Source organism: Hemiscyllium ocellatum, chromosome 26, assembly GCF_020745735.1.
Source record: "Hemiscyllium ocellatum isolate sHemOce1 chromosome 26, sHemOce1.pat.X.cur, whole genome shotgun sequence".
NCBI classification, from domain to species: Eukaryota; Metazoa; Chordata; class Chondrichthyes; order Orectolobiformes; family Hemiscylliidae; genus Hemiscyllium; species Hemiscyllium ocellatum.
The window spans coordinates 20,862,162-20,873,936 of NC_083426.1; the positions used below are offsets into that span (position 1 = coordinate 20,862,162).

The 11,775-nt window shown below is 41.1% G+C and overlaps 1 protein-coding gene across 1 annotated transcript in view; it reads left to right on the forward strand.

Annotated features, from left to right (window-relative positions):
* LOC132828174 (mucin-2-like) overlaps positions 1 to 10,524 on the forward strand; it is a 68,562-nt gene extending 58,038 nt beyond the window's left edge. The window contains exons 16-17 of the mRNA XM_060845106.1: positions 1,889 to 1,955; positions 9,481 to 10,524. Of these exons, the coding sequence (XP_060701089.1) occupies positions 1,889 to 1,955; positions 9,481 to 9,559 (146 nt within the window). The 3' untranslated portion in view covers positions 9,560 to 10,524. The remainder of the gene's footprint in view (positions 1 to 1,888; positions 1,956 to 9,480) is intronic.
* The last annotated feature ends 1,251 nt before the right edge of the window (positions 10,525 to 11,775 follow it).

Genomic DNA, 11,775 nt, shown 5'->3' on the forward strand with positions numbered 1-11,775 from the left:
GGGAGGGAGAGTTAAAGTGTTGAGCCACGGGGTGGTTGGTCCGGGCGTCCCAGAGGTGTTCCCTGAAGCGTTCCGCAAGTAGGCGGCCCGTCTCCCCAATTTTGAGGAGGCCACATCGGGTGCAGCCAATGCAATAGATGATGTGTGTGGAGGTGCAGGTGAATTTGTGGCGGATATGGAAGGATCCCTTGGGGCCTTGGAGAGAAGTAAGGGAGGAGGTGTGGGCGCAAGTTTTACATTTCCTGCGGTTGCAGGGGAAGGTGCTTTTTACTCATCTTAGAATGGCAGCCGGTGATAAGGCTCAGAGTTGGGACCACACTTTTTCACTTTATACATTAATGATCTAGATGAAGCAACTGAGGGCTTTCTGGCTAAGTTTGCAGATGATACAAAGATAGGTGTCGGGACAGGCAGCACCAAGGGGCGGGAGTCTGCAGAAGTATTTAGACAGGTTAGGAGAATGGGCAAAAATATGGCAGATGGAATACAAGGTGGGAAAGTATGAAGTCATGCACTTTGGTAGGAGGAATAGGGGCATGGATTCTTTTCTAGAGGGGAGAAAATTCAAAAATCTGAAGTGCAAAGAGCCTTGTGTGTTCTCGTCCAGGATTCTCTTTACGTAAACTTGCCGGTTGAATTGGTAGTTAGGAAGGCAGTTACAATGTTGAAATTTATTTCAAAAGGCTAGAATATAAAAGCAGGCTTTATAAAGCTCTGGTCAGGCCACATTTAGAGTATTGGAAACAATTTTCGACCCCATTCCTTAGGACGGATATACTGACCCTAGAGCAAGTCACGAGAATGATCCCAGGAATGAAAGGCTTAACCAGTGAGGAATGTTTGGGAACTCTGGGTCTACCATCAATGGAGCTTAGAAGGATGAGGGAGGATCTAATTAAAACTTACAGAATACTGAATTAATTAGATAATGTAGATGTCGAGCAGATGTTTCCATTGGTAGGAGAGACTAGGACCCAAGGGGCAAACCTTAGAGTAATGGGTAGACCCTTTATAATGGAGATACTCAAAACTTCTTCAGCCAGAATGTACTTAATCTAGGGAATTCATTGCCACACAAGGCTGTGGATAACAGGTCATTGAGTATGTTTCAGACAGAGGTTGATAGATTCTTGATTGTCAAGGGGATTAAGTGTTACTGGGTTAAAATGGGAGAATGGGGTTGAGAAACTTATCAACCATGATTGAATGGTGGAGTAGATTCGATGGGCTGAATGGCCTAACTTCTGCTCCTATGTCTTATGGTTTTATATTCATTCTAAACTGGAGTCTTCTCAGAGCCATGTGATCAATTATTTCATCAGGACTTACATGAATTTCACTATGGCATAGTTTCACGTGTATCATTACATTCAGATTTACAACTTAATTTCCCCTAAAGCTCTCGATATTTCTTGCACTCCCTGCAGTGGCAGGTCTCTCAGTCCTTCAGAACTTCCTCTAATTCCCGAGATTGAAAGTCTACCCAAAATCCCCTTTCAATCCTCCTTCAATTCTTAGCTTTGGTGTTCAGATTACCTTTTCACTTCTGACTTAATGTTTACTGTCTATATCCTCCTTAATGTGAAGTATTTTTAGATGTCCTCTTGTCTTTCAAGACTGTTAACTAAATGTTGCTTAAAAAAATTACCTCTTATATTTTACGTGCAATGTTTTAGAGTCTGGGAATATATCATGTTTTCTTCATTGTGAAACTAAGATTAAAATCCAGATTTTAACCTAACTCACTTGCTGGGAATGGGACATATTTGATTTCCACAGTTGTTTTACACCTTGTCAAATGTTACAATGATTTCAATAGAATGTAGTAACAGGTACAATATAGCCTGTAAATTTATGCTGAATATACCAAGTCTCTGTGATTTGTTAGTTTCAGGATTCGTGTGTATCATTGGTATAGCGATAAGTAAATACATTCGTCACAAAAGAAAATATGGGTAAGTACTGAACTTGTTCTATTCTAAACCTGTATGAGCTTTTCAAGTTGCAATGGAAACTAAAATATCTCTCACAATTGGGGTGGCATTGCTAGCAATAGAAATTGACAAATAATTGAATATCCCAGCTGCATACATAGAAAAATATGATGGCACTGACTAGTTGTCTCTGGAGTCCTGGTCAATATTTAGCCCCAAGTTAATTGGAGCTGGTCTGCAAATGGCTTGCCATGCCTACCACAGAAAAGTGACTACATTTCGGTTCATAGCTCCTTGAAAGTGGAGTCACAGGCAGATAGGATAGTGAAGAAGGTGTTTGGTATGCTTTCCTTTATTGTTCAGAGTATTGAGTACAGGAGTTGGGAGGTCACGTTGCAGCTGTATAGGACATTGGTTCGGCCACTGTTGGAATATTGTGTGCATTTCTGGTCTCCTTCCTATTGGAAGGACGTTGTGAAACTTGAAAGGGGTCAGAAAAGATTTTCAAGGATGTTGCCAGGGTTGGAGGATTTGAGCTATAGGTAGAGGCTGGGGCTGTTTTCCCTGGAGCATTGGAGGCTGAGGTGTGACCTTATAGAGATTTATAAAATCATGAGGAGCCTGGATAGGATAAATAGATAAAGTCTTTTCCCTGGGTTTGGGGAGTGCAGAACTAGAGGGCATAAGTTTAGGGTGAGAGGGGAAAGATATGAAAGGGACCTAAGGGGCAACTTTTTCACACAGAGGGTGGTATGTATATGGAATGAGCTGCCAGAATAAATGGTGGAGGCTGGTACAATTGCAACATTTAAAAGACATCTGGGTGAGTAGATGAATAGGAATGGCTTGGAGGGATATGGGCCAGATGCTGGCAGGTGGGACTAGATTGGGTTGGGATATCTGGTTGGCATGGACAAGTTGGACCAAAGGGTCTGTTTCTATGCTGTACATCTTGATGACTCTATGACTCTAAGTATTTTAGTTGCTAGAAATGCCTTGGATAGCATGAAATTACAATTGGTATTATTATATGTATGTTTTGATCCCAACTGATGTTATTAATAGACAAATCAGATTCAAGCGAATATCTGCCTGCACAGAACCTCTTTTTAATGGTTTTAATGAGATCTCAGTGAATGGTCTTTTAGCGAAACACAAGCACACAATTTTGCAGATTTTGGTTTAACAAGAAAACAAAAGTTTATTCACCAAAAAATCAAGATATAACAAAAAATGGTACAGGGAGGATGAAGCAACCATGGCTGACTAGGGAAGTCAATGATACTATAAAAGCAAAAGAGAGAGCATATAATGTGGTGAAGGGCAATGGGATACTAGAGGATTGGGAAGCTTACAAAGATCAACACAAGGCAACAAAAATAGAAATAAGGAAGGAGAAGATTAAATACAAGGGTAAGTTAGCCAGTAATATAAAGAATCACTGTAAGAGTTTCATTGGATATATAAAGGGCAAAGGTGCCTTACTTCAGTTATGGATAAAGTTTTGGAAAGGTTTATAAGAGATACGGTTAATAATCATCTGGAAAAGAATAATTTGATTAGGGACAGTCAACTCAGTTTTGTGATAGGTAAGTTGTGCCTCACAAACCTTATTGAGATCCTTGAGGAGGTGGATGAGGGTAAAGAGGTTGATGTGGTGTATATGGATTTCAGTTTGATAAGGTTCCCCATGGTAGGCTTTTGCAGAAAATTCAGAGGCATAGGATCATGGGTAATTTAGCAGGTTGGATCAGAAATTGGCTAGCTGAAAGAAGGCAGAGGGTAGTGGTTAATGGGAAATGTTCATCCTGGAGTTCAGTGATGAGTAGTCCCACAAGGATTGGTTTTGTGGCCACTGCTGTTTATCATTTTTAGAAATGACCTGGATGAGGGCATAGAAGAATGGGTTAGTAAATTTGCCGATGACACCAAGGTCAGTGGAGGTCTGGACAGCGTGGAAGGATGTTGCAGGTTACAGAGTGACATAGATAAGGTGCAGAGCTGGGCTGAGAGGTGGCAAATGGAGTTTAATGTGGAAACGTGTGAGGTGATTCAGTTTGGAAGGAGTAAAAGAAATACAGAGTATGGGCTAATGGTAAAATTCTTGTTAGTTTGGATGAGCAAAGAGATCTCAGTGTCCATGTACGTAAATCTCTGAAAATTGCCACCCAGGTTAATAGGGTTGTCAAGAAGGCTTAGGTGTGTTTGCTTTTATGGGAAGAATTGAGTTTCAGAGCCATGAGGACATGTTGCTGCTGTACAAAACTCGGATGCAGCTGCATTTGAAGTATTGTGTATAGTTCTGATCGCTGTATTATAGGAAGAATGTGGAAAGGGAACAGAGGAGATTTACCAGGATGTTGCCTGGTGTGGGGGGAAGGTCTTATGAGGAAAGGTTCAAGGGTTATGGGGAGAAAGCAGGAAAATGGAGTTGAGAAACTTATCAGCCATGATTGAATGTCAGAACTGACTCAATGGGCTTAATGGCCTGATTTCTGCTTCTTACGGTTTTCTGGTCTTACGGTTTTCTAGAATAAACCATACTATTTACTTTAAAGAGTTTTAAACACTCAGTAAATCATTAATCCCAAAGGACTACTTTACGAATTTCAACTTCAAAGATTTTATCTGAACTAACTTTGTACTACATTCCTGACCTTATTATCTAATAGACTGTTTCCTTTTAAAGATGACATTGTGAAAATAACAACACAATGATTTTCTTTTGTGATGTACTTTTCTTAAGAGTTATATTAATTTGCAACACAATAAAGCCGATAGCAGAAGCAAGAATACTTTAACTGCAGGTTAGGCAATCAGAGATACAGAAAAACTACTTTTATGTAGAACAAAGAAAGAACAAAGAACATTACAGCACAGGAACAGGCCCTTTGGCCCTCCAAACCTGCACCAGTCCAGATCCTCTATCGAAATCTGCCACCTATTTGCTAAGGATCTGTATCCCTTTGCTCCCTGCCCATTCTTTGTCTGTCTAGATACATCTTAAATGACCCTACCACCTCCGTTGACCATGCATTCCAGGCACCCACTACCCTCTGCCTAAAGAACTTTCCATGTATGTCTCCTCTAAACTTTTCTCCTCTCACATTGAACTCGTAACCCCTAGGAATTGAGTCCTCCACTCTGGGAAAAAGTTTCTTGTTATCCACCCTGATTCTCATGATTTTATAGGCCTCAATCAGGTTCCCCCTCAACCTCCTTCTCTCTAATGAAAATACTCCTAATCTACTCAGCCTCAACCTCCTCTGCACCCTTTCCAAAGCATCCACGTCCTTTTGATAATGTGGTGACCAGAACTGTACACAGTATTCCAAATGTGGCCGAACCAAAGTGTTATACAACTGTAACATGACTTCCCAACTCTTGTACTCAATACGCTGTCCAATGAAGGAAAGCACCCAGATCTATCTGTACATCAATTTTCCCCAGGACCTTTCCATTTACTGTATACTTTGCTCTGGAATTGCATCTTCCAAAATGTATTACCACGCATTTGTCCAGATAGAACTCCACCTGCCATTTCTCTGCCCAACTCTCCAATCTATCTACATTCTGCTATATAGTCCCCTTCACTACCTGCTACTCCACCAATCTTACTGTCATCTGCAAGCTTGCTACTGAGGCACCCTACACCTTCCTCCAAATCATTTATATATATCACAAGCAACAGTGGTTCCAGCACGGATCCCTGTGAGACAGCACTGGTCACAGGTCTCCATTTTGAGAAGCTCCCTTCCACCTCTACTCTGTCTTCTGTTGCCCAGCCAGTTCTCTATCCATCTAGCTGAAACACCTTGGACCCCATGAGACTTCACTTTCTTCATCAGCCTACCATTAGATTAGATTTCCTACAGAATGGAAACAGGCCCTTCGGCCCAACAAGTCCACACCAACCCTCTGAAGAGTAACCCACCCAGGCCCACACCTCTACATTTACCCCTGATTAATGCACCTAACACTATGGGCAATTTAGCATGGCCAATTCACCTAATCTGCACATCTTTCAATTGTGGGAGGAAGCCGGAGCACTCGGAGGAAGCCCATGCAGACATGGGGAGAATGTGCAACCTCCACATAGTCATCCAAGGTCGGAATCACACACTGGTGTCTGGTGTTGTGAGGCAGCAGTGCCAACCACTAAGCCACCATGCAACCCCTTTTTTAATGGGGTGAATATACATTTGCAGAATAATATTTTGCAGAATTGTGCCATGGGGAACCTTACCAAAAGCCTCACTAATGTCAATGTCTGTGACATCTCCAACCCTTCCCTCATCAATCAACTTTGTCACCTCTTCAAATAATTCTATTAGATTTGTAAGACATGACCTTCCCTACACAAAACCATGGTGTCTATCACTGAAAAGTCTATTTTCTTCAAAATAGGCATAGATCCTATCCCCTTTTCCAGTTGCTTCCCTATCACTGACGTCAGGCTCATAGGTCTGTAATTACCCGGATTACCTCTGCTACCCTCCTAAACAAGGGGACTACATTAGCAATTCTCCAATCCTCTGGAACCTTCCCCGTTTTCAAGGATGCTACAAAGATATCTGTTAAAGCCCCAGCTATTTCTTCCCTCACTTCCCTCAGAAACTGGGATACAGCCCATCCGGATCTGGGATCTTGGTAACCTCAATGCCTTTTAGAATATACAACTCCGCCTCTCTCCTTATGCTGACTTGACCCAGAATAATCAAAGATCTATCTCTAACTTCAACACCTGCATATCCCTGCCTCGGTGAATACTGATGCAGAGTACTCATTAAGAATCCCACCCATTTTCTCTGACTCCACGCATAACTTTGCTTTTTTGTCCTTGAGTGGCCAACCCTTCCCCTAGTTACCCTCTTGTTCCTTATATATGAATAAAGGCTTTGGGGTTTTCCTTAACCCTGCTCACTTAGGATATCTCATGAACCCTTTTAGCCCTCTTAATTCCTCATTTCATATTGGTCTTACATTCTCGATATTCTTCAAAGCTTTGTCTATCTTCAGTTACCTAAACCTTATGTACGCATCCTTTTTCCTCTTAGCCAGTCTCACAATGTCACCTGTTATCCATGGTTCCCTAGCCTTGCCATTTCTATTTCTCATTGTCACAGGAACATATCTCTCTTAGATTTTTATCAACCTCTCTTTAAAAGCCTCCCACATATCGAATGTGGTTTTCCTTGAAACAACTGCTCTCAATCCACATTTCCAAGCTCCTGCCAAATTTTGCTAAAGTTGGCCTTGCCCCAATTTAGCACTCTTCCTTTAGGACCATTCTCACCTTTGCCCATGAATATTCTAAAACTTAGGGAGTTGTGATCACTATTCCCAAAGTAATCCCCAACTGAAACTTCAGCCACCTGGCTGGGCTCATTTCTCAACATCAGATCCAGTGTAGCCCTTTCCCAAGTTGAATTATTGACGTACTGCTCTTGAAAAGTCACCTGGATGCTCCTCTCAAATTCTGCTCCATCCAGACCTCTAACACTAAATGAATCCCAGTCAATGTTTGGAAAATTAAAATCTATGACCACCACCCTGTTGCACCTATGTCTTTCCATGATTTGTTTACATATTTGCACCACTATCTCACGTTCGCTGTTGGGAGGCCGGTAGTACAATCCTAACATTGTTACCGCCTCCTTTCTATTCCTGAGCTCTGCCCATATTGCCTCACTGCTTGAGTCCTCCATAGTGCCCTACTTCAGCATAGCTGTGATATCTTCTTTGACCAGGAATGCAACTCCTTTTACCTCCCTCTCTATCCTGCCTGAAACATCGACATTCTGGGATATTTAGCTGCCAATCATACCTTTCCCTCAACCAAGTCTCAGTAATAGCAATAACATCATACTCCCAGGTCCTAATCCAAGCCCTGAGTTCAGCTGCCTTACCTAATATACTTCTTGCATTAAAACAAATGGACTCAGACCACTAGTCCCTCTGCGTTCATCTGCTGCTTCCTGCCTGCTCTTCCCCTTAAGAACGCTGATGTCCTTATCTAATTCCTTACTGCCTCCTTCCTATCCACTAATCTCCTCATTTGGTTCCCATCGCCCTGCCACATTAGTTTAAACTCTCCCCAACAGCGTTAGCAAATGCACCCCCAAGGGCATTGGTTTCAGTCCAGCCCAGCTGTAGACCATCCAATTTGTAATGGTCCCACCTCCCCCAGAACTCCAATGTCCCAAAAATCTAAACCCCTCCCTCCTGCACCATCTCTCAAGCCACGCATTCATCTTGAATATTCTATCATTCCTACTCTGACTAGCACATGGCACTGGTAGCAATCCTGAGATTACTACCTCTGAGATCCCACTTTTTAACTTGGTTCCTAACTCCTTAATTTCTTCATGTAGGACTTCATCTTGTTTTTTACCTGTATCATTGGTCCTATATGTACCACAACAACTGGCTGTTTGCCCTCCCCCTTTGAGAATTTTCCGCAGTTGATCCAAGAAGTCCCTGACTCATGCACCTGGGAGGCAACATACCATTCAGGACTCTTGTCTTTGACCACAGAAACACCAATCTACTCCCCTTACAATTGAATCCTCCACGACTATAGGCCTTCCACTCTTTTTCCCGCCCTTCTTTACAGCAGAACATGGCTACTGCTGCCTTCCCCTGGTGAGCCATCTCCCCCAACAGTATCTAAAATGGTACATCTGTTTTGGAGGGAGATGACCGTAGGGGACAACTGCACTGCCTTCCTGCTCTTTCTCTGCCTTTTGTTCACCCACTCCCTTTCTCCATCAGCAATCCTAATCTGACGTGTGACCAATTCAATGAACATGCTATCCACGACCTCCTCAGCATCGCATATGCTCCGCAGTGAGTCCATCCTCAGCTCCAGAGCCATCATGTGGTCTAACAAGAGCTGCAACTGGACACACTTCTTGCAGGTGAAGGATCCAGGGATACCAGCTGTGTCCCTGAGCTCCTACATTGAGCAAGAGGAACATAATACAGGTCTGGGATCTTACGGGAACATAGGATAGAGCTCTTGTCCAGCCTTAGACAAACACGAGCAACTGGAAGTGAAATAATTTACAAGTTTCAAGATCAGTAGCTCAGTTATTTTTTAATATTGAATTGTCCAGACCATCACAATCCTTGACACACACTAATTGTATAGATCCTGCTTCAAAGATATTGTGATCCTTGTAGGAGGGTCAACATGTGTAATGTTTTTGTGTGGTTCCATAATGTTCTTGATGCCATATCATTGGTACTTTGTACTTATGTACTTACTAAAGTGTTTCTGCTTGTCTGTGTAAGTGGCCTGTAGCTCACCTATACAGGAATGTTAGCTGCACACTCGGGATGTAACTACAAAAGAGTGGTACACTCAAATTACTCTTCTGAAAAGCCAGATTAGATACTGTGCAGCATCAACATTGTACTACTAACTTCATACTGTTTTTACTTTGTTTGCATTGCATTGAGTTGTTTTAGTTTTTTGAAAAACATTTCCTACTTAATCATATACTGTCTTTCAGGTGTTTAACGTTTCATCCTTTCTACCTAGGTCCTACAAAACAGGGAGCCAATACTTCGAACATGACAGGGATATTGAAATAGAAACAATTAAAATGATTACAGATTAGTCTAAGATGACTAATCTTGGCTTAAATCTTGAGAAGGAAGTGGATGGTGATGTTCCAGCCTGTTTGATTCAATGGATGAAGTTTGTAAAGCATTCCAAGGCAATAAAGAGGAATCTGAATGCAGTACTTAATTACTACTTCTAGAACTTTGGACTTGGTATACAAAACATAAAATGTTTCTATTTTCTTGCTTGAATATGAATTTTTAATTTTAAGAACCTTGCACTGTTGACTCTCATAAACCATGACATAAACATCTGCCCTCTTTTGCAATCTTTTTTGGAAAATGTCTGTATTCTTTTATGATGCATATGTGAGGCGATTATAAACAAATTATTTATTATGCTGATGATTATCACACAAATCTGGATCCTGCCTGCCCAGCTGGTTTTTTTCAGCATTTTCAAACCTTTCAGGTTTTTGTGTATGGAGAGAGAAAACAGTGATCCAAACACCCTGAAATCCTCTTAGCTTAGCACATCAAATATAACAACAATCTTAAAGCCAGGGAGTGATGGAGAGAATCCACAAAATGAAGAAATATGCGTTATTTTTAAGTGCAGGTAATTCAGTGATTGAATGAATTTTTTTTTACACATGTTTTACGTGAATATGGAACAAAGTTAATTCTGTAATTTAGAGATATGAGATTGTTTCATTGATCATATACATTGTCATGATTTTTAAGATGTGTGATAAGAGGGGACTTGTCCCTGACAATGCATTATACTACTCTATCAACATGGGTGTGTTTTTGATGTGGAGTGCACAACTTTTCTCTGGCTTCCCAGTTTAAAAAAAAGGAAGATTTTGAAAGAAGAATGGTATCAGATTCAATGTTAACACCATTTATCTCTGCATAGATGCAGGCGTACCTGCTGAGCTTCTCTGGCACTTTATTTTTGTAATAAATAGCTTATTCATTTACAAACAATAGAATAATGTTAATTATATCTTTAAATGTTTATTCAGATTGTTAATTCTATATAATATATAGTTATGCTTCAATCTAAACATAAACGTATAAATCATAATCTTTTTGCTGTTGTAAAAAAGTGCATTTAACTGTCAGAACCAATGGTGTATCCACTGGTGTCCTTTAACAGGGTGGAACCAGAAGTATTGCAGCCAACCTAACACTTCCTGTCTTCTTTGTTTCCTTTTCCTTGATTTCAACAATCAATTTGAAGTTGAAATGAGGGAGACATCAGCAACTTATTCTTGGCTGTCCTTTCAAACAGTGGACATTAAAGGAACAAAATTGGTCAATGGCAGGAGCAAGAAACAGGCCCCAGTCAATCCTCAGTTGATTTTTGACTGCACAGTTCTGATTTCCCATTGACCTGGAATATGCTGCTGAGTATTTTAAAAACTAACAACCAAGTAGAAGCTACAGGGAGACTAGGAATTGAGTCTCGAAAAGGATTCTGTGAATTTCCGGAAAAAGAAGATTGGATGTGGTGAAAAGCCGACTTCTGGTTCAGGATAAGCCACGTTCCTCAGAGTTGGTGTTGATCAATTCATCTCCATGACTACGCATGGTGCAAATCAGAAACATGTAAACCAAACAAATAGAGCAAATGAGTTCCATTCCAGAAAGGAAATTAGGAAATCAGTTTTTTTGCAATCTGTTCAGAACCATAAGTTACATGATTAATGAAACCCATTTAGCAATTTGCCATGGTAGGATTAAAACACACCAGGGCATTTTTATTACCCTATTCGCACATTCTTGTCTCATCATTTTTTAACTCCAACTATTTGGAAATATGCTGGAAATCCTAGTCCATTCTGTGTCATCAGAGGAAGGTTTGGAAATATTCTGGTGGCTGGCACCAGAAACAAAGTACAATTCCATAGAAACAGTTTCTTACAGTCCTGTGCAGAGCAGTTGACATAACAGGCCAGTATGTATAAGGACAATGTGCTTTCCATGGTGCCTCTGTAAAGGCTGATGAGGGTCCTTAAGGACATGCCTAATTTCCTGAGCCTCCTGAGGAAGAAGAGACGTTGTTGTGTCTTCTTGACCTATCTATATGGGAACAGGTTGTCAGTTATTGTCATTCCATGGGAGCTGATGCTCTCAAACCTCTCAACCTCCACTGAATTGATACAGATGAGGGCATGTACCCTTCCTTTCTTTCTGAAGTCAATCTTCATTTCTGTTTTGCCAACTTTGAGAGAGAGGTTATTATCGTTGCAACATAACACCAATT